At 44.9% G+C, this 26917-nt stretch overlaps 1 protein-coding gene across 2 annotated transcripts in view; it reads right to left on the bottom strand.

Annotated features, from left to right (window-relative positions):
* ABTB3 (ankyrin repeat and BTB domain containing 3) overlaps positions 1 to 26917 on the bottom strand; it is a 320838-nt gene that overhangs the window by 93663 nt on the left and 200258 nt on the right. For both annotated transcript variants that reach the window (XM_068970684.1, XM_068970685.1), the window contains exon 3: positions 20901 to 21105. In XM_068970684.1, the coding sequence (XP_068826785.1) occupies positions 20901 to 21105 (205 nt within the window). The remainder of the gene's footprint in view (positions 1 to 20900; positions 21106 to 26917) is intronic.

Raw genomic sequence — 26917 nt, 5'->3', positions numbered from 1 at the left:
ACAATGCTAGGGTATTGACTCCACCGTTCAAATCACTAGAGTGTGGAGTGCTGGCTTTCATTATCCATGCTTATTTATCTTCAGTTTTCCCCTTCTGTGATACCCAAGGCAGGGGTTTTAAAGGAGTAAGTGCTAAAAAGTGTTTGTCAAGTTAAACTGATTACTGTTTCTATGAGTTCAGGGTCTGGTGTCAGACTGTCCGTGAGTTTTGGTCCTGGTGCTGCCAGTTAACTGAGTCAGTGACCAAATCTCAGCAAGTCACATGGCCAAGAGCCTCAGGATCTAATTGGGAAATGAGGAATTAGGGAAATACATGCCCTCCAAGCTTGCCCGGCACACAGAAAATAAATTTCAGTAAATGACAACTGTTTTGAAGAGTAAAATGGTGTGTCTGAATTAGAAATTGAACTGGCGTGTTCTGGAAATCCCAGGGAGCAAATGAAGAAGTAGTGCTGGGAGCTCCAGGGAGCAGACCTCGTTTCCACCTCAGTAAGACCCCAGAGGAGTCTCAGCTGTCTGGAGCTAGGATGGAAAGGAAGCCTCGAGGGCTGCTGCCTTGGCAGGGCAGTCCCTTGGGTAGGACCTTAGGAAGGAAGTTGAAACATTGGACAGGCAGCTGGTCTAGATGGCTGTTTGGAATCCCTCTTCATCCTAAGCGTCCAGCACTCCACATCTAACTGGTTGCCCACTGATGTAAGACTCTTTCTAGGATTGGGCCATTGCATTATTTTCTAGTTTTTCTCTTCTATCTTTTCACATTGCTGTCACGATGAAGGTGCTAAGACATAAATGTGGTCATCTGATAAACGTATAAATTCCTCAGCCTGCCCATTTGTTAACTGGCTTCAACCCATGTCTTCACTCTCTATTCCCTTCATGCTGGCCCAGCACCACTGTGCTCCAGCCACACGAAACAACCAGCTATTTCTGGGAAACATCTGTGTGCTCACACCCCCCTGCCTTGCTCTTGCTGTTGTTCCCTCTCTCTGTCCTCTCCATCCAGTTAAGTTCTATGCATCCTTTGAGACATCGATCAAATCACTTCCTCTGGGAAGTATTCCCCAAGAGTCCCCCACCCCACCCCATACTCATAATATAGTTAGACCTTTGTTTCCCTCTGCCTCGATAAGCATTGTGTATGTAATTCCATAATACCATATATATCATATTATTATTACAACTTACGTCTTTACTACCATCCCAGCTAACTGTAGGGGCATGAACTATTCAGCTTTGTATCCCCCAAACTCGCACATCATAGCACTTGCCACTCAGGATGACATCTGATATTAGTGTCCTGGTTTGTTCTGTGTCTTCCACTAGACTGTCAGCTTCATGAGAGCAGGGATTTATCCTGTGCTCTGCTTTATCCCAAGCACTTCTGTGGTGCCTGGCACTTCATAGGTCCTCAACCAACATTCTTCGAGTGAATGAAAGAATGACTGTTGAATGAATCAATAAATGTTTGTTAAATGAATCACTGAATGTATGATTAAATCCTGTGAATTTGCTTAGCTTAACTCTGGTGGCTTTCTCACTTTACTATGGGTGATGGGTCACTGGAATGGTGTTTATAAGGACTAAATAAAATGATAAAAATAGTCACAGGTTGTTTATTTTCAGTTGTGTTAAGAGTAGGAATGTACATAATTAGAATTCAATGAGAACCAGGCTTGGGTAAAAACTCTGTAAAAAGTTAGGTTCAGGAACTTGGCCAAGTGTCCCAAACAAATCCCAGTGACCCTCAAAGACTTTAGACTCTGGGAAAGTCAGACATGAAACATAAATGATGGGGAGGCATTGGGACCACATTTCTCTTGTGTTGAGATATTCCCTGTACCTGATTTACCACCACAATAAAACTAGGGAATGTAGGGGAGGCTGGCAAATTGTTGCCAGCAACAAGTCCTCTGGAATAATCTACAAGGCTGTGCCAGTTCCAGAACAGGTTTTAAAACTGCTAACTGGGACTATTTCTGGTGCTTTTCCATTTGTAGATAATAAGGGCCAGCTTGTTAGGGATTTTGCATGTTTCAAACATTGTATCTAGACACAGTTCTGTTCAGTTTAGTGAATCAATTCAGTTCAGTTCAATTCAACTCAAATAATTCAGATTAACAAATATTTACTGAGTTTCTCACTGTCCATGGGCTAGAAATCAAACTCCTCTATATACTCAGAAACTTCTGCAAGATCTAACACTGTCTACCTGGGACTTCATTTCCTACCATGCTCACTCATTCTGTTCCAGCCTTGCTGAGCTCCTTGCTGTCCCTTGCATGTTCCAGGAACGTTCCTGTTCCAGGGCCTTGGCACTCGCTGTTCTCTTTGCCTGGCAAGATCTTTGCTCAGATAGCCACCTAGTTTCCTGTCTTGATTCCTTTATTTCTCTGCTCAGATTTTACTTCCTTGGAGGAAACTTCCCTGACCATCCTGGATAAAATTGTACCTCTCATCACTGTACTTGGTTCAGGTGCCAGTTTTATTTCTCTTTATGTCACTCATCTGCCTGATACTTTACTATTTATGCATTTGTTCTTCCTCTGCAGCCCCTAGTAGATGTAAGCTCCATGAAGACAGACATTCTGCCTGGCATAGAATAGACATGCTATAAATATATGTCAAATAGATGAATGAATAAAATGAGCCCCTATTATGTATCAGCTTCTATACTTGGTGATATTGAAAAGACCTTAGTCTTCAACCAACTCATGATCTAATGTGAAAAACAGGAGAAAGGAGGCTTATCTGAAAAGCCTTTGCTAAAGGAAGGTACAAAGTCTTATGGCAGAATGAATCAGAATCAGCTGGAGCTGAAGACGGTAGGAGTATCTTGCAAAATGCCGTCCTGAGCCTGCAAGTGGGAGAGAGCAGGACTCGGAAGAGGAATCCAGGCAGAGGAAGTCAGATGAGGAACTGCAGAGCCAGCTTGGGGGGACTCTGTGTGGACCGGAGTAGCTGAAGGGATAAGTGGGTGGGAGGTTCTGGGGTGGATGAACCTGAGAGATGAAAAAGGCGTGAACAGGGAGGACTATTCGTGCAGCAGGCCAGTCACTTAAAACTTGTTCCTTATTTACTGACTCTCTCCTTAGAGTGAGGGACCATGCTGAGTTTTGTGGAAGACACAGGGATTTAAAACCTGAATCCTGGTGTTCAATCTAGCAAGGGAGGTTAGTGTGGCCACATAACCCCAGTTTCCCAGGGCACCCCTAATGGTGATGTCTGTTTGCCCTTAATTATCCTTGTAAACTTGTTAGAGCATGACTTTCAATTGGGGGACTGGAGCAGAAAGTGGCCATCAAAGAAGGAAGGGCAGATAACCATGATGCAAGGCTGACAATGAGAAGTGCCTTGCGGGATGTTCCTGTAAAGTGCTCTGGGCTCTGGAAGGGGCAGTGCCTCCAGGGATGGACTTTTGGAGGCGGTAGAATCTGCAGTCAGTGTTAGTGTTTTCAATAGGTTGGTCCTTGATTTTGACTATTTACTGGTTCCCTTTTTCCTTCATAACAATATTCTTTCCACACCGTACTGCCATAAGGGGCTGGAGAATGGCCATATGAGGGGTGGAGTTCTATGTAATGAATTCATAGAGAGCAGTGTGACAAAGGACTGCCAAAGGACCAGCTCCAGCCTTGGAGTTTGAACTCTTCAGTGAGAACAAAGCCTGGGAAAATAGGAACTTTCTTTAGCCAGCATGTCCTGCCCAAATTCCTGGGCAGGCCTGAACCTGACCTGCTGAATCTTGACCGAATTTCTCACCCCAATTTGCAAGAACTGAGGAAGTCTTCCCTGGGAATGTTTCTTATCTACAGGGTGAAAACAGAGCGAAGACTTTAAATCCAGGGTTATAAACAAACACAGCCAACAAACAAACAATTCCTGGAATAGTGGAAACTCCATTCTCTACAGACACGGCCAAGTACATGTGCAGTGAACTCTGTACACAGTACAAGTTCAAAACTTGCTTGATGATGATGCTGGAATTCTCTTCTCTGTTCTAGAAACTACATGGGAAGGAGGGTGGGGAATTCCAGGGATCCCTACAGCAGCCCCCTGGTTTCTTTTTATTTCTTTTTAAAAAAAGTTTAATTAATTAATTTAGCTGCACTGGGTCTTAGTTGGGCTTCCCTCGTGGCTCAGACGGTAAAAGAAATCCCCTGCAATGTGGGAGACCTGGGTTCGATCCCTGGGTCGGGAAGATCCCCTGGAGGAGGGCATGGCAACCCACTCCAGTATTTTTGTCTGGAAAATCCCCATGGACAGAGGAACATGGTGCGCTACAGTCCATGGGATCTCAAAGAGTCGGACACGACGAGGCATGTGGGATACTTCTTTTTGTAGTTTGGCAGCCTGTGGCATCTAGTTCCCTGACCAGAGAGCAAACCCAGGCCCCCTGCACTGGAGTGCAGAGTCATAGCCCCTGGACCACCAGGGAATTCCCCGCCCTCTGGTTTTATGTGACCACTCACTGTATGGCTTTGGGCAAATCTCATGCTTTGCCTGGACTTTTCTTCCAGCCTCATAAGTTGTGAAGAGCAACTCTGGCTGGTCTTTCCACTTTTGGAATCCAGGGAGGTTGCAAGTGTGGACGATCCCCGGAAACCAAGAAGCACTCGCTCCAGGAGATTTTGATAATGACTGTGTATAGACAGGGTGGTGCCCCTCCTGATATTTCCCACATGGCATTTCTTCCTGGAGAAAGCAGCGGGAGACAGGGCTGGGGAAGCCCGCCTCTCAGGGCTCTCCTCCTCCTGCAATTTCTCCCTCACATGGGCCATCAGGGGCACGTGAATTAACCCCTCAGTTGCTCCAGACAGACTACTCTTTTTATATCCATTCCCTCTCCATTGGTGTTTTAATCACACCACTGTGGGCAGTTTTAAAAGAACAGCAATTCACAGATTGGAAACAAGTCAAACGCCCAGCAACCTGGGAACCATTAGGCAAATTATGGTGCCTTCACAAGACGGAATATTTTGTAGTCATTAAAAATGATGTTTATGAATGCTCTGTAGTAGTGCTAGGATAATGCTTATGGCATACCAGTAAGTGAAATAAAAAAGATATAAAATTATATATACACAGTATAGTTATTTTAATTTGTATTAAAAAAAGGAAAAAATATGTGAAACAATCATTTTGGCTACCTCTGGGTAGTAGAATTGTGGATAACTTTAATTTTCTTTCTTATATTTTTATGTATTTTCCAAAGTTAAAAAAATGAGCATATACAACTTTTCAGTAAAAAGACAGATCTGTATAAAAATCTGTGTTTATAGCACCTGTATTGCAGTTGTAAACATATGCAGTCCATGAGGACAGCAGAATGGTTGGAGGGGAGAATGTGATTAAATCAATAAACCTAGCAAAACTGTAGACTGGGGTACATGGAGACATGTATAGGCTTTGTTTGGGAAGGCAGACTTCGAGGAATGAAAAGGCAACCCAGATGCTCTGTTGCTCAGGGCAAATGACCAGATTTACTGCCTGGACTCTTTCCTGTAACACGTGAAGCCCAGCTCTGTGCTGGCAGCTGTCAATATCACTATTTCTGAAAGGATAAAAAAGGAGTGAAAACTTGGCACAGGAGCAGATGGATTGAAAGCAGGCTGAGCTCAGAGAATGCCCTCCTCCTTTCTTCTCTCTTTCCAGGCCTTTCTGGTACCAGGCACTCTGGCTCCCAATGCCTTTGCCACCATGGCGCAGCCCACAGTTTACACCAGGCAGTTTCAAAGGCTCATGTGTGCTGCTGTTCTTTAAAAAAAAAAGTTTTCCTGCTTGTTCAGAACATTCATGTATGGTTCCTGAGGCCCTGGAAACAGGGCAGGCAAAGGACTGAGGGTTCTGGGCAAATGAGAAAGAACCAAAAATCCAAGGAAGCTAATATAGCTTCCCTCTGGACCATTCAGCAGAGGGAGGAGGCCACTGGTGACCCCTCTCACTGGGGGACTCTGCCACTCTGCCAAGCCATGTTTTGGGACTTTTGCAGGAACATTCTAACTGGTCCTTCCATCATCCCCTGCTCCATCCTCCCGCAGCCATGCACTCAGATCATCTTCATATCCCCCTCTACTCTGTGCCAGGCTTGGCTGGCTGCCAGAGAGAGCAAGAGATGATCAAAGCCCAGTCCCTGCTGGCGAGGAGCTCAAAGTCTGGCAGCGAAGACAGACGTTTGGAAGCAAATGAGGCCAGAACGGTGACTGGGGCCACACGGGAGCAGGTCAAGAGGACACAGCCTTTGGAATCACAGTGCAAGGCTCAGCCTCCAGCCAGGCACTTACTAGCTTAGCTGTGTGACCCTGGGCCAGTCCTTAGATTTCTCCACGCCTTCCCATCTGTACGTAGGCAGAGTTACAGTATCTCAGAGGCTTCTCTGGTGGCTCAGTGGTAAAGAAGCTGCCTGCAATGCAGGAGCCGCAGGAGACGTTGGTTCGATCATTGGGTCGTGAAGATCCCCCAGAGAGGGCATGGCAACCGAATTCAGTTTTCTTGCCTGGAGAATCCCAAGGACAGAGGAGCCTGGCAGGCTACAGTCCATGGGGTAGCAAAGAGTCGGACATGACTGAAGCAATTTAGCATGCACACACAGTATCTCAGAGGGAGACTGGAACATTCAAGAGGGATAACCTGGAAAAGCTCATCACAGGGCTTGGCTCACACTGGCACTCAAGAGTTGTTATCATTCACAGAGGCCTTCATGGGCACAAAGGTTTCACAGAAGAGGTGAGGATGCAGTTGAGTCTTGAAAGATGAGCAGGCACTTGTACCTTGCTCAGGCGCTTCCCTTGTCCAAACCTTCACCCTAAGTCCACCACTGAAGGAACAGAGGCCCATCAACACCTGCAGGATGTATTTTTCTTCCATAGACTTTCAACTCAGTGTGGATTTTCTAAATCCTTGACTATGGGGGAGGCTCAGGCACCACCTAACTCCTATGGTCTTGATGCAGACAAGGCCTTCTATGGGCCAGACACCCTGCTACAGCAGCTTGATGGCAGGACACAGGCAGGGTGGGAAGAGGACAGGTGGGGCAGCAGCTTTTTATCAACCCCTACAGAAATATTTCAGCATTTTCACAACTGGCTGAACATCTGCCCTTCTGCCAACCAGCTGAAGGTCAGCCTGGCCTCTGGTCTATGGCATGTGCTTCCCCGCCCCCACCACCCATGTGTCTTGTGATTTCCTTTCTTGGAGCCTTTGCCAGCAGCTCCTCCCACCTAGAATGCCTGATCTCATCTGTCTTTCAAAGTCTGACTCAAAACCACCTTCCCTGAGCCCCCCAGCAGTTTGTCTGCATCTCCCTTCTCACCCTTGGCACTTTCTATCTTTGATGATACATGAGCTGCTCAGGGTAGAGCCTAGAGGTCTCTAGGCTCCTCGCCTCCCCCTTTTCCCCCAGCACAGGGCCACTTCTGAGCCCTGTGAACTTGGACAAGTTGCTGATCCTCTCTGTCTCACTTTCCACATCTATAAACAGGAGATGACAATAACAATACCTCCCTCCTGGGGTTCTCATGAGGGATAAGTGAGTTAATTCACTTAGAACTGGACATGGAACAACAGACTGGTTCCAAATAGGAAAAGGAGTACGTCAAGGCTGTATATTGTCACCCTGCCTATGTAACTTACATGCAGAGGACATCATGAGAAATGCTGGGTTGGAAGAAGCACAAGCTAGAATCAAGATTGCCGGGAGAAATATCAATAACCTCAGATATGCAGATGACACCACGTTTATGGCAGAAAGTGAAGAGGAACTAAAAAGCCTCTTGATGAAAGTGAAAGAGGAGAGTGAAAAAGTTGGCTTAAAGCTCAATGTTCAGAAAACGAACATCATGGCATCTGGTCCCATCACTTCATGGGAAATACATGGGGAAACAGGGGACACAGTGGCTGACTTTATTTTTTTGGGCTCCAAAATCACTGCAGATGGTGACTGCAGCCATGAAATTGAAAGACGCTTACTCCTTGGAAGGAAAGTTATGACCAATCTAGATAGCATATTCAAAAGCAGAGACATTACTTTGCCAACAAAGGTCCATCTAGTCAAGGCTATGGTTTTTCCAGTGGTCATGTATGGATGTGAGAGCTGGACTGTGAAGAAAGCTGAGTGCCGAAGAATTGATGCTTTTGAACTGTGGTGTTGGAGAAGACTCTTGAGAGTCCCTTGGACTGCAAGATCCAACCAGTCCATCCTAAAGGAGATCAGTCCTGGGTGTTCATTGGAAGGACTGATGCTAAAGCTGAAACTCCAATACTTTGGCCACTTCATGCCAAGAGTTGACTCACTGGAAAAGACTCTGATGCTGGGAGGGATTGGGGGCAGGAGGAGAAGGGGACGACAGAGGATGAGATGGCTGGATGGCATCACCAACTCGATGGACATGAGTCTGAGTGAACTCCGGGAGTTGGTGATGGACAGGGAGGCCTGGCGTGCTGCGATTCATGGGGTCACAAAGAGTTGGACACGACTGAGTGACTGAACTGAACTGAAGTGGTCCTCAGGAACCAAAGCTGTAATTTTAGTCAAATGAAGTTCACTTAAACAGTTTCACATGGCTACTGGTCACCATGCTGGACCCAGCAACGCCAGTTCCTTTATCTTCGTCATGAAGGTTAGGGTTTCCTTCCTTGTCCCATAAAATACGAAGCTGGTGTCAGACCAGACCAGACGGTTAACTGGGATTCAGAAAAGACTTGGATACTGAAATGAACAAGTGACATGCACGTGTTTGATCAGACTAACTCCCCAGGTTGGGAGAGGGGACTGTGTTTAAACTTGAACCACCCAGCTTGTTACCTGTGGTCAGGAGCAATCACTCCCCCATAGGCTGGGAAAAAACTCCAGGGTAACAGTATAAGCTGTTGGACTAGCCCTGAGGGCTGGAGGCATTTAACAGCCCTGAAGCTGATGTGGTTTAGGATCTGCCCTGCTGCCTCTCCCTGGGGAGGACACCTGTCAGATCCTGCCTCACCCTTCTCCTGCACGCTTGTGGCTAATTTGCTATTTCTGAGCCTCTGCTGGCCACCTTGTTAATTGGACGATGATCATTATATTCGGTGGAGAAGGAAATGGCAACCCACTCCAGTGTTCTTGCCTGGAGAATCCCAGGGACGGGGGAGCCTGGTGAGCTGCTGTCTATGGGGTCACACAGAGTCGGACACGACTGAAGCGACTTAGCAGGAGCAGCAGCAGCAGCAGCAGCAGCATTATATTTGGATGCTCAGTGCTTTCCCTTGGTCACTGCTCCAAAGCCTGAGAGTTCTGTAGGCTGGTCACATCTGATCTCTGGAATCCATTCATTTTGGCAAATTGCAGAAGGATCCAGCATGAATTAAGGGGAATGAATTAAGGGGAATTTGTCATTGTTGTTTAGTTGCTAAGTTGTGTCCGACTCTTTTGTAACCTCGTGGACCATGGCCTGTGAGGTCCCTCTGTCCATGGGATTCTCCAGACAAGAATGCTGGAGTAGGTTGTCATTTCCCTCTTCAGGGGTTCTTCCTGACCCAGGGATCGAAGTTGCATCCCCTACATTGGCACACGGATTCTTTACCACTGAGCCACCAAGGAAGCCTGTGAAGGGGAATGGAGGCCTTGCAAAGCTCAATCTGGTCCCCCAAACCGGGGAAATATTTCTTGGACACCTATTATGTGTTGAACTCTGCCAGAGAGATGAAAATCACCAAAAAAGGTTCATATCTTGCCTTCATTGTTGTTCAGTTGCAAGGTGATGTCTAACTCTTTGTGACCCCATGGACTGCAGCACATCAGGCTTCCCTGTCTTTCACTATTTCCCAGAGTTTGCCCAAACTCATGTTCATTGAGTCAGTGAGGCTATCTAACCATCTCATCCTCTCTTGCCCTCAATCTTTCCCAGCATCAGGGTCTTTTCCAATGAGTCAGCTCTTCGCATCAAGTGGCCAAAGTACTGGAGTTTATGAAACTTGAAATGGGGGTAGGAGGAGGTTGGGGGAATGAATGACAAACACACAAATCTACAATATTGTTATTCACACGATGCTCTGTGGAGCATTGGCACTCCCTGGCAGCTTGCTAGAAATGAAGCACTTCAGGAACTTCCCTGGTGGTCCAGTGCTTAAGAATCTGCCTTCCAATGCAGGGGACATAGGTTCGACCCCTGATGGAACAACTAAGATAACACGGGCCACAGGGCAACTAAGCCCCTGCCGAGACTAGAGAAAGCCTGAGCTCCACAACGAAGAGCCCAGTGCGGCAGTGAGGACCCAGTGGAGCCAACATTTTTCTAAAAAGAAGCACTTCAGGCCCTACCCCAGCCATAATGAATAGAATCTGCACTTTAATGAGATCCCAGGGGATTCAAATGCACTCTAAAATTTGAGGAGCCCTCCTACAGTACACCTCTAGGTTAGAAGCACTGTGACAGTGAGACTAATAATGGCCGTTGTCTATAGAGCCTAATGCATGCTGGATTTTAACTGCTTTCTGTGTATTAGCACATAGTAGCTTCATACCAGATTCTATGACAGCTCCCGCTGTACAGATAATAAAACTGAGGCTCAGAGTGGTTAAGTGGTTAAGTTAAAGGTCACAGAGATAGGAAGTGTTAGAACTTAGATATAAACTCAGGCATTATGGCTCCAGAATGAAAAATGCCCAGAGGTATAATTAATGTGCTATGAAGGTCCTTAGCATTACCTAAAGAGCTTCCAAATGGCATTTTCCTACTAGCAGTGACTAGACTTAATTGTTTCACCCATAGATGAGGGCATTTTTACCTCACAAGGTGGAGTGTAGGGATTCAGTTAAACTCTGTAAGTAAAATAGCTCACGTAATACATGGCACAATAATAGTGCTTATCAGATGTTCATCACCTTTCTTTAGGCACCCTTGTGCCTCCATCCAGGGAGGGCTTACGAAGTATCAGATGGAGTTCTGGTCTCTCACCTTCCTTCTCAGAATTCCTTCTATCTCCTAATTTCCTATAGGAGAAACTATTGATAGCCTGGTGGTTCTCTCAACCTTCTTTACTGTCTAATTTGTTGTTCCACCCAACAACTCTTCAGAACAAGGTCTTGTTTTCTGTTCTTTCGCCTTCCTTTCTCCCACCCCGTGGTATGCATTCCATTCCCTTAACAGAGGGAGAGAGAGAGAGAGAGAGAGAGAGAGGGAGAGAGGGTTTCCTTCCCTCTAGCCACACAGCATTCATTTGATGTTTCTGATACTCTCAGACCTGCCCAGGGCTTCCCAGGTGGCACTGGTGGTACGCCTGCCAATGCAGGAAACATAAGATGTGGGTTCAATCCTTGGGTCGGCAAGATCCTCTGGAGAAGGGCATGGCAACTCACTTCAGTATTCTTGCCCAGAGAATCCCATGAACAGAGGAGCCTGGAGGGCTACAGTCCATAGGGTTGTAAAGAGTCAGACATGACTGAGGTGACTTAGCACGCACGCATATAGACTTGCCCAAGTGTATCTAATTTAACCTCACTGCACCTCAGTTTCCTCATCTGTGAGATGGGGAGAGGTGAGGCTAGCTCCTGCCTCAAGGGGTATTCCAAGGTCTGAATTAGTTAATAACATAAAGTATGTAGAGCAGGATCTGCCACATACTAAGTGCTGGTCAAAATCTCTTATAATATCTAAGAAGACAGCACTCTGGATTAAGGAAGTAAATGCTAACCCCTGGTCATTTGTGGATCACCTGTTATGTGTCAGTGATTACTTTTGGGGATAGCTAGGGAAATAAGCCTGGAGCACGTGAGCAGTAGAGCCAGTGCCAATCCGAGGGTGGCCAGCTGGCAATGGCCACATGGCTCTCTGCGCTGAGAGCCAGAACATGTAGATTTCAGACCCAGCTCTATTCAGTTCTGCAAACACTTATTGAGCACTTACTAAATGCTATCCACTGAGCTATGCCCTGGACACTCAGTGCATCCTCAGACAATAGGGAAGGGTTTTTGGAGGAAGTGATGCTTAAAATGAATCTTGAAGGATGAAGTGAGATGATGGAGCAGAGGGGACAGTGGTCCAAGAAGAGGGCAAAGCATGTGCAAAGGCACTGAGGCACTGCCTTTGCAAATCCACTGAAAATATGCTTATGGCTCCAGACAAGCACCCTCATCCCTCTGGGCCTCAAGTTATCATCTTCAACATGAAGCATGTTCAGCATGCCTGTGCTCAGCTCTCTTGACTAAATTCCATATCCAGTGATAAATCATGCTTTTGAAGTCTATTCAATGACATGGATCAACAAAACTGCATTTACCATTGGGTCCTTATTTTGTGAAACAACCAAAAAACTTTTGCAGAAAGTTTTACAGAAACTTATACAGAAAACTAAGATTGGAAGGAAATTCCCTATAAGGTCTTAGTGCTTATTCCTGGATGCAGAGACTATGGGTGACTCAAGGTTTCTCCTTCAAACTTTTTGTATATTTATATTTTATTTAATAAGTATATTCATTTTATATCCTGTAAACATTTATAAAGATTATAAAAAGATTCTAGAGATTAGGGATGAGGCTTTCAAATATTCCTTTCAAACCATAATCCATGGACAGCAAAACAGACTAGCAAAGACCAACACAGAGTGGGGCCTGGTGCCAAGAGTTCAAAGACTAGTTCTGCAGTGTTAGCTGCATGACTTTGGCAAGATTATCAACTCCAGTTAAGTTAATGTAACAACAACAACAAAAAAGTTTCAAGACATATAGTTTCCTTCCTCCAGGCAAGCAACTCTATTTTTTAAATAAATTTTACTTAATTTATAAAAAACCCAAGTTACAACCACAGCATCAGAAACTAGCAACTTTTTCAAGAAAGGGCTAAATAGTATTTTCAGCCTGGTAGGTCATTTGGTCTCTGTCACAACTAACCACAAGTGCCAAAGAAGCTATAAATAATATGTAAACAAGTGAATTTGGCTGTGTTCCAATAAAACTTTATAAAAACAGGCAGTGGGCCAAGCTTTGCCTGCGGGGTATCATTTGCCAGTCTCTGCAGTGCATTGATTTAATGGCCCATTAATGGGCTGTAACCTGCAGTTTGAAAAATATTGGGATTAGAGTTGCTTTTACCCTGGTCAGATGAAGTAAATTGCAGCGACACACATGTCACACATAGATCATGTTTTAAAACTTTGTTTCTTAAGGTAATTATTTAGAATTCAACATGCATTTTTTTCATTAGAACCATTTATCCAATGGTTGGAATTGCAGGCAAGCCCACAAATAGCCCTGCAGATAACAGGTCTAAATACATGGTTCTCCCACTCTGGGTTGTCCCTAGTCATCCATTGGCTCTGAATTTCTCCAGGACCCACTAGCACTGAAGGACATTTTAGAGGACCTTTGTGCCAGATGTGATCACGGCCCTTAGGAAGATGAGAAAGTAGTATTCTTCTTCTGGGAAAAGGCATCCTGCATTGCTGCATAGAATGCCAGGAAAAAAATAGTCCTCCTGTCTCTTCCTTCTTGCTGTCGAGGTTCCTAGGGCGTCAACTTAAGCCGTCCATATGTTGGGGCATATTCCCTGTGGTGTATAAGCCAATCAGTTGTGAGCTGTGTGGCTAATCATGATCAAAAGTACTGAACTGTGCAAATGATCCACTTATGTGTTATTTATTTTTTAAAAAGTAAAGTAGAAGAGTGTAGTGACCCTCTGTCAAGCTTTTGGGTGCCTGGAACCACTGATGACCTTACTGTTTGGAGAATTTCCCATATCATAAGTTCACGGTTCAGTAAGGTTCAGTTGCCCCTCCTGCTTTGTGCAGGGATGTGGCCCAGGCTCCACTGATTTAGAAGCAAGTGGTGTGGCATAAATGGAACATAACAAAGGAGGTAGCAGAGACATTTAGCTTTCAAGGGTAATGGTGACAGAGGTCCTGCTGGGAGTGACCACTGTCCAGCATCAGTGATGGAAGGTCCTGCCTCTATGGCTGTGAGCAGTCCTGGGGTGCAACGTAGGCACTGTTCCATGTTGTGTGGCCTCAAAGCCTGCTTCTCCAGCTTCAATGCCCACCAGAAGTCGTCTTCTTTTTTTAAAAATTTTTATTAATTTGGCTGTGCCAGGTGTTAGTTGCAGCATGTGAACTCTTAGTTGCAACATATGGGATCTAGTTCCCTGACCAGGGATCGAACCTGGGTCTCCTGCATTGGGAATGCAGACTCTTAGCCACTGGACCATAAGGGAAGTCCCTCACCAGAAGTCTTCTTAAGCTCAACTAAACAGTTAGACTCATGGGACCATCATAGCCACTCTTGTCCTGTGTGACAACATCAAACGTTCCCTTTACTGGGAGGCCTTATAACAATTCACCCAGCCATCTCAGAGCTATCTTCTACCCAGGTGATGCTCAGATGCAGGAAGATAAGATCCACTTGGGTGGTGGTGAGAATTGCCCTGATTTATGAATCCAAGTATCTCCTGTAACAACTCCACAGAAATAGCTTCCAGGGTTCCTGAAAGGGACATCACTATTATAGGGATCAGCGAATTCAAGGAAGCCCAAATCTCTGGATACTTACCAAGTATTTATAGTACTATATGGAGAAGGAAATAGCAACCCACTCCAGTATTCTTGCCTGGAGAATCCCATGGATGGAGGAGCTTAGTGGGCTACTGTCCATGGGTCACAAAGAGTTGGACACGACTGAGCGACTTCATTTTCACTCTGGTACTATAAGGCCAGATCTAATGTACCAATTTAGGGTCATTTTGACCATAAGCAATGTTGCTTAGTAACACAATTGATATTGCAAATTTTATCATGTTTCCAGGGCAACAGAGCTAGAGAATTAACCCAAGGTCAAATTCTTATGCAGGAAGGGGAAGGATTTGTTAACCCTCTGCTTACACTGGGCCTCCCAGAGGCTTTCTTTCTGCTAAGCAGGTTCAGCTTTTGCAACTAAACATTCCTATTAGTAGCGTTGCTTGTATCAAGGATACTCTCCTCACTTGTGTTCTGATATACATTCCTTGATGGGAAAGAATGGGGAAGAGTTACAATCAGAAGGCCAGAAATTTTGCATAACCTTGGGTATTTCCATTGTAATATGTTAACATTTGGATATTACTTGTCATGTACTGATGTGTTGTGGTGATTTTCTGGTAAGGTTTCTTGGAACATGTATTTGAATATCATTAGCTTCCAATGTCTGTTGCTTGGTTAACTCTATTTCCTCAAGTGTAAATTTTCCATGTGTTAAGAATGTTCTGTTTCTCCCATTCATTTTCCTCAAATAGTTGGTGATTGGAGGCTCATGTCTGTGGCTGAGATTTCCCTGGTAGACAGTCTGCCACATCTGTTTGCACAGCTTTGCTTACAAGAGAGGTGAGAACTGCCACTGCCTAGGTGTAAATTTTGGTTGGTTTCCTCAAGAGACTGGGGCAGAATAAAAGTACCTAACGCCTAGTCTTCTATGTGAAGCTGATCACTGCTCCTCTCAGGCATTACCAGCTAACCTAGGCAACAAAACACCCCTATTTATCCTCCTCTTTTTAATTTTATGGTGACGAATGACTGAAATCATTCATGTCCAAACACATCTAGGAATCACTAGTATTTCCAGTAATGATGTTGTTGTTCAGTCGCTAAGTTGTGTCCAAATCACTGTGACTCCATGGACTGCAGCACACTTGGCATCTCTGTGTTTCACTATTTCCCGGAGTTTTGCTCAAATTCATGTCCATTGAGTCGGTGATGCCATCCAGCCATCTCATCCTCTGTCGTCCCCTTCTCCTCCTGCCCTCAATCTTTCCCAGCATCAGGGTCTTTTCCACTGAGTCAGCTTTTTGCTACAGGTGGCCAAGACATTGGACCTTCAACTTGAGCATAAGTCCTTCCAATGAACATTCAGGGTTGATTTCCTTAAGGATTGACTACTTTGATCTCTTTGCAGTTCAAGGGACTCTCTAGAGTTTTCTCCAGCATAACACTTTGAAAGCATCAATTCTTTATTGAAAGCATCAATTCTTTGGCGCTCAGCCTTCTTTATAGTTCAGTTTTCGCATCTGTACATGACTACTGGAAGAACCATAGGTTTGACTGTACGGACTTTTGTCGGCAAAGTGAAGTCTCTGCTGTCTAAGTTTGTCATAGCTTTCCTTCTGAGGAGCAAATGTCTCTTCCCGACGCAGGGATTGAACCCAGGTCTTCTGCATTGCAGGCAGATTCTTTACCATCTGAGCCTCTAGGGAAGCCCCAGTAATGATGTAGGGCAGGAAAACCTTGTCATAGATTTAAGATGACTCTATTAAAAAAACAGTAGTAGCCACATGTGACGCCTACCCTCAGAACTGAGGTGTTTACATTTATCATTACTGTTTGGGAAATACATATAGCTTAATCATAATCTTACAACATTTATCTGAGTTTTTTTTTAAACATAAAGTGAGAGATTTCAGAAGCTCAAAATATAGTAGCCAAAGTTCTGGAACAGCTTAAACCACAGAAATTTTATGCTGGCACTGAGCTTCTTCAAAACCCCACAATGAAAAATGAAACTATTCAAAACAAATGTAGCAACTCGAAAGCTATGCCCACATGAAAGAGGAAAATGGTATATGGCGACCTAGTTCCAGATACTCCAGCCAAAAAAGGCTCTTCTGACAAGCAGAGATGGTTTGAGGCACAAAACAATCTTTATTTCAGTCAACAAATATGTCTCAGGCTTTCTGTTGGGCATGGATGAGAAGCACACAATATTCAGCTCCTGTTCTTGAAGAGTCTATGATAAACACATAAGCACCGTAACCTTACTTGACTTTGCCAGCATAGATAATGAAAGCAATGTTGTTTGATTCTGGGGAAAAGGAGACAGAAAGAAAGAGAAAAAACAACTCCAAATTAGGATGCTACCTCCCACTTTAAATGTCTTGTTAGTAAGTGTTGGTATGAAGCGGCTGTAAACGTTTTACTGAAAACAGAGCCCTCTCTCCTCTGAAGCCCTTCCCTGTGTGTTTTCAGATGCTAGTAAATACCAAGCTCTAGTCTAGCTCAGAATGGGAAGAAACAGCTTTTTGTCTAGAAGGAATCATACCCAGGCTTCTTTAGGGACAACGACAATAGCATTTTCGAGCCGAAAAATAAAAGGAGGTATATCAGCTACTCTCGCCGGATAAGGGGAGCTCTCCTTCTACTAAGCGTGGCCCTGGATGTCTTAGCCACAATATCTAATTTATGGCTTACACCAGTCCCAAGAGGCTGGTCTTATTCTCATTTTACAGTGGAAGAGAAGAGTTTCAATAGGGGTGAGATGACTTGTTCAAGGTCCCAGAACTGGAAGAAGCAGAGCCGGGATCTGATTCCAAAAGTTGATCTGACTCCCAAATCCATACGCTTTCCCGAAGACCAAAGTGAACAGAACTCAAAAAATGGTAAGTTCTTTCTGTTTTGTGTCGTCCCCTGAAAGTTCAACCAAGGAGGAATGGAAATATTAACATAAATGACTCTGACAAACTATAGAACATGTTCTCTTTACTGGGCTCTCCCTCACAGCTCATTCCTCTCTAAAACTTGTTCCAGAAAGTTTGCAACCTTAGATGGTCTCCCTAGACTAATAGTCACTTCAACTACACTCTGAATTCTGAAAATAGATTCCAGAAGGAAAGATGGAAACTACATAACAGAAAATACAACGGGAGCCAGGCAATGTCTGGGGAGTTGGGGACAGGGAGTAGGTCACACGATGAGATTTGTATTTTAGAGTTTCAGTTTGGTGGCCATGAGGATGGAGCTGGTCAGAGAATATTAAGCTTCACACCCAGGGAGACCATTTAGAAATGAAATGCAGTGTCAGCTGTCACTTAGCAACTGAAAACAACAGCCGCAGTAAAGGGAATGAGGGGCTGGGCCGTGCAGTGTGGCAGCAGTCTGGGAAGGAAGGGTTAGAATAGCAGTCCCCAGCCTTTTTGGAACCAGGGACTGGTTTCATGGAAGACGATATTTCCACAGACCAAGGGTGGGGGATGGTTTCAGGATGATTCTTGTAAGGAGCGTGCACCCTAGGTCCCTCGCATGCACAGTTCACAGTAGGGCTTGTGCTCCTCTGAGAATCTACTGTGCTGCTCACCTGACAAGAGGTGGCGCTCAGGCAGTAACGTGAGCACTGAGGATATCCATCTGCGTAAATACAGAGGAAGCTTCGTTCGCTTATCCACCGCTCACCTCTTGCTGTACAACCCAGTTCCTAAAAGGCCATGAATGTGGAAGGGGGCAGGGTTGGGGACCCCTGGATTAGAGGAATGGGAGATGGCACAGATATTGCCTCAGTAAGATCTACTGACTAGCTGGCTATAGGAAGGAGTGTGGGGGTGGGCCCCAGTTTTCTGATTGGTTTGACCAGGTTGATGGTGATTCCAGTCTTGGAGAACGGGGAGAAAGGAGGAACAGTCAGTTTGAGGGGCAAGATGTTGGCCTTAGTTTTGAGGTGGTTGTGAACACTCCTGATGGAAATGTTCCACAGGCAGCTGGATCAATGGATTTGTCCATTCTTTCATCCTACAAATAATTATCAACTTTGTGATATATACCAGGTGTTGAGTTTGGCATTACGTACGGTGCGACAACCAAAACAGATGTGTTCTGTGTCCTCACAAAGCTCATAGGCAATACACACACACACACACACACACACATACATGCACACACACATTTGCTGTGTTGGGCAGAAAAGAATAAGGTATCCTGAGAAGATCCAGCCTGAGAGTGTGAGACTTGGCACTGAAACTGGAAGGCTGAGTTGCATAAGGTTCTGGTGCTCAGCGGTGGTGAGGTCTAACTGGAGATACAAGGGGGTCAACTAAAAAGAGGCAGGAATTGAAGAGTGTGGGGAGAAGATGAATCAGAGGAACTACCCCATTCTACAGGCTTTTGGGTGGGGCTGAAGAACTAGATACCCCAAAGCTGAGACCAGTGGCTTCCATCCTCCCAGCCATCATGATTCATACTCAGAACACAGTCTTGATGTGTCTGACTGAGGTTGTTTCCTGCCTGGGGACCATGTGCACGTTGCCACCTCTCCACTTTGGGTATGTTTGGCACATGAAAATATACACAGGGCACCATTGATTTGGCCTGGATAGTGGCAGACATGACTAATCCCCTGATTAAGTTAATTCCAGACTGGCTTGAAATATTGATGCTAACTTGGGATACTTTAAAAAAAAAAAACAAGAGGCAATTTCTGTCTCACCCATGCTCCATCCTCTTCTTTAACTGAAAGCCAAGAGAATGGTTTAGGAGCCCAATTAAATCCAATCTATTCTGGCAGAATCAGAGCATCCAATGAACATTTCAAAACTACTTGGAATCATTTAATAGAGAAAAAGTGCATTGAGCCCAAACTGGGAGCTATTCAGCTATGTGTGGTAAGATCTCCAACAACATTTATAAAAGGGAATGTTTATTAAGCATTTACTACATGCTGGGCACTGTTCAATGCATTCAGTCTTCAAAAAGCCCTATGAAGGATTTATTCGTATTTTATAGATTTTATAGACGAAGAAACTGAGGCATAGGGAGGTTAAAGGCACTTTTCCAAGATATCCTGGCTTTTAATCGGAAGAGCCTGGATTCGAACCTACAAGTCTGGATCACAGAGCCAGCTCTTTTAACGACTCAATAAACAGGGTCACTACTGTACAAGCCTGTGTACATTGGAGGATGGGCCTGATTTGTGAGATGCTGGGGGAGATAAGGGGTTCCTGGGTGGCTCAGTGGGTAAAGAATCCACCTGCAATGTGGGAGACACAGGTAGACATGAGTTTGATCCCCTGGTTGGGAAGATCCCTTGGAGGAGGGCATGGCAGTTCTCTTTAGTTTTCTTGCCTGAAGAATCCCATGGACAGAAGAGCCTGGTGGGCCACAGTCCATGGCATGACAAAGAGCTGGACACGAATGAAGCAACTGTGCACCCACGCATATGGGAGATGAGCTTTGTGGACCTGTCCACATGGAAAGAGGGGATGCCTCCAGGCAGCCTTCTGGACTGACGGCAGTTTGGATGTCTTGCCTCTGACAGCGTGAAACCAGCCTCAGAAAATCCTGGGGTTTTCCAGGCAGAAGGGAACCTGGAAACCACTCAGTGTTGCTGCTGGTTTATGGATGGGGAGGTTGAGGCACAGGGGAGTAGATGGACAGTGCTGAGGAGCAGCAGAAGCTGGGTCAGAGGGAGCTTCCTCTTCCAGGAAGCCCTCCCTTCCTTCTCTGCCATGAGGATTCTGCCTCATGGGCCCTGCTATGCTGTCCCCTGTGTGCCCAAGAAGCCCATTTCTGGCTGTGCAGGTGTTACAGTTTTCCTCTCAAGTCCCCAGGACAGCAGGGTGAAATGAAGACAGACATCTCCCACCCATAGGGCTGGCGTCCCCCAAAGCTGCCTTCACAGTGAAGCCCCCTGGCACTGAAGAAACCGTCATCTCTCCAGAATTTGACCTCTCTTCTGACCCAGGCCACTTTTATCCCAGATTGGACCAGCCCTATGCAAACCCATTTCAAAGATCTCAGTCAGGTCTCAGGGCTTCCCAGGTGGCGCTAGTGGCAAAGAACCCGCCTACCATTGCAGGAGACATAAGAGATGTTGGTTCAATCCCTGGGTCGGGAAGATCCCCTGGAGGAGGACATGGCCATCCACTCCAGTATTTTTGCCTGGAGAATCCCCACGGACAGAGGAGCCTGGTGGGCTACAGTCCATAGGGTCTCAAAGAGTTAGACACGACTGAAGAGACAGCACTCCCCGAGGTCTCAGATACTCTTCAGGGCACAAGATTCAGCCTCCAGTTTCTGGAAACTGGGCAGCTCTGGCCCCTCCCCTGCCCCACCCTTGCACCACCTCAGAGGCAATACCCACCCACCACAAAGTGGTGTCAGCTCGATGGGAGCCTCTCTCTCTGGCCATCCAAAGCCAACACATGTCTTACCTTTCCACCTGGAGGTTGACTTTGGAGGGTTCCACGTTGGGATTTTCCCATTCCATCTGCGGGCAGTGCATGAAATAGCAAAGGGTATACAGGGCCTCGGGCTCCCAGTAGAGCGCCCCCTGCTTGTGGTGCAGGGGGGTGCCGTTGCCATGGTGCTTGGCATTGAGGGGCTGCAGATGATGCATTGCTCGGGACACCAGGTCACCTGTGGACAGAAGTAAGATTTCAGATCCTTCAAGCAGCCAAGACTCACAGAGAAGAGGTGCAGAGATTCTCATCTCAAGATTCCCTCGTTCAATGGAAATGGTCTCATCAGGCAGAGAGGGAAGCGTTTGTTCATTCACCACATGCCTGTCAAAGACTTATCAGGTTTGGGGTGCTGCTTCAAGCACAGCGGGCTGCTACGATAACTCCAGCCCTGCTCTTTGGAACCCACAATTTCTGACAAGGCACAGAAAGCCTTTGTACGTGTCTACATTCAGCCTTCTTCATCTGGGACACACCCCTCTGTCACAGCCTCTGCTGTGACCAGTACTGCCTCCCTTGCAATCACAAGAATGGACTATACTGTGTCTTTCCTCTGAGCCTGGGCATAAACTGTTATTCCCTCTATCTAGAACATTCTCTTTCTCCTCTTTTCCAGGCTAACTCCTGCTGATCATCCAGGTGTCGGCTTATATATTATATTCCAGGACACCATTCTGGAATTTCCCCCACTCCCCTGTGTCAGATGCCACACTGTACTTTCCTTGTTACAGCACTTAGTACACTGTGACACAGTATTCTTTTTGTCCATCATTCCCAACGATAGCAACTCAGTCCAAAATGACACCTATTTGTGACAGTACAGTTAGAGCGCTTTAACATTGAATTCTCATAACACCTTATAAAGTGGGCACCTTTATAAACCCATTTTACAGACGAGGACACAGAGGCCCAAAGAGGTGAAATAACTTCTCAGCAGGGCAGAGCCACGAACAGCAGAAGGCGGATTTGAACCCCAGCACCCTGGCTCCAGAATCTATGCACTTTACCATGCTCCTTGAGGGGCATGTTTTACTATTCTCAGCACTGGCAAACTCTGAGAACACTCCGGCCTTTCTCATGCTTTCTTAGAAGAAAACTAGCTTTCTCCTTCATCAGACCAAACCTGCACGTTCCCAGGTTGGCCCTGGAGAGAATATCTTCTTATGGGAGACTGGTTGGGCCTGAAGCTCTGACTTTCCTTGACTAAGATTGTGTTTCTCAAATGTGGTTTGCTTGTAAGCAACCTTCAGGAATGTAGTTGTATCCAAGCACCACCTGTATCGTTATTTACTTAATCTTTGATGGACTCATTTTATTTTTTGAATATATATATCTAAAAAAGAAACATTATGTCACTGCCATAAATGGGAAATTAGTATCCCTTGCTGTAAACAGAAGGTCATTGTGAAAGTTAATTCAATAAAAAGAGTGTAATTAATTTATACCTGAATTCTGGTCCTGTTTTCCTTTGTTAAAAAGAGCAAGTGAGAGTTGTTAGGGGCTCATATCAAGTGGAGCCTTTCCTCTGAAAGCAATTAGAATGAAAATAGAATTGAAAAGCGTCACTCCCATGACCAGTGTTATCTAAGGCACTGCCCCTGTCCCTCTGGAAATCATCTCTTGCACAGTGGGAGGTGTTGCACACTTGGGGAGATGTTCCTTGAAGTTATTTTTGATGGTGAATTTGTGTGTCAACTGGGCTAGGCTATGGTGCCTGGTTGTCTGGTCAAACACTAATCTAAATGTTGCTGTGAGGCTATTTTTTTTTTTTTTTAGTTTTTAAACTTATTTAAATATATATTTTAAAGTTTTTAGATGTGTTTTGTGTGTTGGTTTCTGCCATACATACATCTACTCTGTGCCAGGCACTGTGAAAAAGTGCCTCACATGCATTGTCTCTACGATGCTTCCTAAGGCCCACTTGACTTCACATTTCAAGATGTCTGGCTCTAGGTGAGTGATGACACCATCGTGGTTATTTGGGTTGTGAAGATATTTTTTGTATAGTTCTTCTGTGTATTCTTGCCACCTCTTCTTAATATCTTCTGCTTCTGTTAGGTCCATACCATTTCTGTCCTTTACTGAGCCCATCTTTGCATGAAAAGTTACCTTGGTATCTCTATTTTCTTGAAGAGATCTCTAGTCTTTCTCATTCTATTGTTTTCCTCTATTTCTTTGCACTGATCCCTGAGGAAAGCTTTCTTATCTCTCCTTGCTATTCTTTGGAAATCTGCATTCAAATGGGTATACCTTTCCTTTTCTCCTTTGCCTTTTGTGTCTCTTCTTTTCATAGCTATTTGTAAGGCCTCCTCAGACAACCATTTTGCCTTTTTGCATTTCTTTTTCTCGGGGATGGTCTTGATCGCTGCCTTTTGTACAATGTCACAAACCTCCGTCCATAGTTCTTTAGGCTCTCTGTCTATCAGACCTGTCCCCTTAAATCTACTTGTCACTTTCACTGTATAATCATAAGGGATTTGATTTAGCTCATACCTGAATGGTCTAGTACCCAATAGAGCCTTGTGAGTCCCTAAGCACAAAACTAGTGGAGGTGATGGAATTCCAGTTGAGCTCTTTCAAATCCTGAAAGATGATGCTGTGAAAGTGCTGCACTCACGATGCCAGCAAATTTGGAAAACTCAGCAGTGGCCACAGGAATGGAAAAGGTCAGTTTTCATTCCAATCCCAAAGAAAGGCAATGCCAAAGACTGCTCAAACTACTGCACAATTGCACTCATCTCACATGCTAGCAAAGTAATGCTTAAAATTCTCCAAGCCAGGCTTCAACAGTATGTGAACCATGAACTTCCAGATGTTCAAGCTGGTTTTAGAAACGGCAGAGGAACCAGAGATCAAATTGCCAACATCCGCTGAATCATCCCAAAAGCAAGAGAGTCAAGAAAAACATCTACTTCTGCTTTATTGACTGTGCCAAAGCCTTTGACTGTGTGGATCACAAGAAACTGTGGAAAATTCTTCAAGAAATGGGATTACCAGACCACCTGATCTGCCTCCTGAGAAATCTACATGCAAGTCAAGAAGCAACAGTTAGAACTGGATGTGGAACAACAGACTGGTTCCAAATAGGAAAAGGAGTAAGTCAAGGCTGTATATTGTCACCCTGCTTATTTAACTTATATGCAGAGTACATCATGAGAAATGCTGGGCTGGAAGAAGCACAAGCTGGAATCAAGATTGCTGGGAGAAATATCAATAACCTCAGATATGCAGATGACACCACCCTTATGGCAAAAAGCAAAGAAGAACTAAAGAGCTTCTTGATGAAAGTGAAAGAGGAGAGTGAAAAAGTTTGCTTAAAGCTCAACATTCAGAAAACTAAGATCATGGCATCTGGTCCCATCACTTAGTGGCAAATAGATTGGGAAACAGAGGAAACAGTGAGAGACTTTATTTTTGGGGGCTCCCAAATCACTGCAGATGGTGACTGCAGGCATGAAATTAAAAGACGCCTGTTCCCTGGGAGAAAAGCTATGACCAACCTAGACAGCATATTAAAAAGCAGATGCATTACGTTGCCAACAAAGTTCTGTCTAATGAAAGCTATGGTTTTTCCGGTAGTCATGTATGGATGTGAGAGTTGGACTATAAAGAAAGCTGAGCACCGAAGAATTGATGTTTTTGAACTGTGGTGTTGGAGAAGACTGCTGAGAGTCCCTTGGACTGCAAGGAGATCCAACCAGTCCATCCTAAAGGAAATCAGTGAATATTCACTGGAAGGACTGATGCTGAAGCTGAAACTCCAATACTTTGGCCACCTGATGCAAAGAATGGACTCATTTGAAAAGACCCTGATGCTGGGAAAGATTAAAGGCAGGAGGAGAAGGGGACGACAGAAGATGAGATGGTTGGATGGCATCACCGATTCAATGGACATGAGTTTGAATAAACTTTGAGAATTGGTGATGGACAGGGAGACCTGACATGCTGCAGTCCGTGGGGTCTCAAAGAGTCAGACACAACTGAGAGACATCATTTCAGCTTTACAGCAGTGATCTGCAAGCGGGGTGATTTTGCCTCCCACGGGACGTTTGGTAACATCTGGAGACATTTCTTGTGTCACATTCTGGGGACTGTTACTGTACCTAGTGGGCAGAGGCTAGAGATGTTGCTAAACATCCTACAATGTACAAATCATTCCCCATAAGGAAGAGTTTTGCCAGGAGTCAATAATGCCCAGGTTGAGAAATTCTGTTTTACAGATAAGAAACCAAGGTTCAAGGTCACAAAGCAGAGATAAGATTGTAAACCTGGGTCTGCCTGACTCTAATGTCTGTGCTCGTCACCCTACACTGACCTAAGTTTTTTTTTACAGAGACGGCTCACTGCAGCCGTGGCCAGCTCCAAGTCCATGATGGGGCAAGTTGGCATTGTGTAGCCAAGGTGTTAACAAATGCTCCTTTCCTTTGATTCAGTAATTCCATTTCTGGGACTCTGTCCCAAGGTTGGAATCCAAAATGCAGCAAAATCTTCATGCACAAGGATTTTTATCCAAAACCTTATTTATAGAATCCAAAATTTGACAAAGAAACAAATGTTTGAAAATCAGAGCATGGTTAAATAAACTCTGGTACGTGATAAAACTTCTGCAGTTACTAAAAATGTTTACAGAGAGCTGCAATAAATGAAAAAACTATCTTTGTGTTAGAATGGTAAGTGGCAAAAAAGTGAAATTCAAAATTGCATACAGAGTGATCAGGATTATGTTATTAAAAATATGCACTGAGTAAATAACAGGGGGAAAAAAGCAAAATGTTGACCAAGGATTTCTCTGCCTAGAGGGATTGTGGGCAACATTCCCTTCCAACTTTTCTGTTAGTTCTGAATTTTGAATTATGGCATGTGCTTCTTGGAGTTATCAGAGTAATAAGCTTAGCGAGGTGGGGTTTACTTTCTAGTATCTCCTATCTAGGGCCAGGTTGGGGTACATTCATCTTTCCCTCTGTCTTTCTTGAAAGCGCTCATAAAAAAGCTCAAAATAAGAAAAATCAAAATCGGGTGGAGAAGAGAAGAGGATCCATGTTTTGGGGCCACACGTCACCCCTCCAGGTCCCCAAGACCCTGGGAAGGCTTTGGTTTTGGTTGGACTAACTGTGTCCTCAGAGCATCATTCATTTTGCCCTGCACTTCTAGGCTCCCCGCTTTTTCTCTTGTTTTCTCACCTTATATGACCCTCCCCTTCATCTTCTCAATTACTGAAGACTTTCAAGGCTGTGATCAAATGCCAGTTTTTCCAGGGAGCCCTCCAGGATGCCCCCATTCAGAATCAATTGCCCTTTACTCTGTGTACCTACAACACCTGATGATAAAGTCTAACATGTTATGTGTTTAATTCAGACATGCTTTAGATGCCCATACATCTGCTTCCCCTATTGAGTTTAATGGATAGAGACATGACTCATTCATTGCCCTGTTTCTGGAGGAGCAGTGTGTTTGGTGATTAGGGACAAGCTTTCTGGAGTCAGACTCTCTGAGTCTGAGTTTCCAACCTGCCACTGACCAGCTGCATGATCTTGGGTGAGTTAATGTCTCTGTATTTGGGGATAATTATGTCCTTTGTGAACCTGTTGTGTGGATTAAACTGATAACATGTAGAAAGTACCTCGCATTGGTTTCTTCATTTGGAAAATGGAGATAATATCAGTTCCTAATGAAGCAATCATATAAATCACTTAAAGCACTTGAAATAGGGTTGGGCACGTTCTGAATGTATAATAAGTATTCAGCACATATCTTTTGCTTTGTATTGTCACTCCCATCACCATCCTCATCACTAGCACCATTTCTTTCCACCATCTTGACCACCATTACCATCTCCATCATCATACTATCTGCATCACCATCAGCATCATCTTTGTCATCAGCCCAGTCTCTGGATCACAGGCCTAAAGGATGCCTCTGATGAGGGCTGGTCACGGGAGATGAAATTGGCATGGGGATTCTACAATCACTAGCTCCACTTCAAATCCCAC

Source organism: Capricornis sumatraensis, chromosome 4, assembly GCF_032405125.1.
Source record: "Capricornis sumatraensis isolate serow.1 chromosome 4, serow.2, whole genome shotgun sequence".
NCBI classification, from domain to species: domain Eukaryota; kingdom Metazoa; phylum Chordata; class Mammalia; order Artiodactyla; family Bovidae; genus Capricornis; species Capricornis sumatraensis.
Note: the sequence above shows the minus strand (reverse complement) of the source record. Positions and strands in the feature narration are given on the sequence as shown.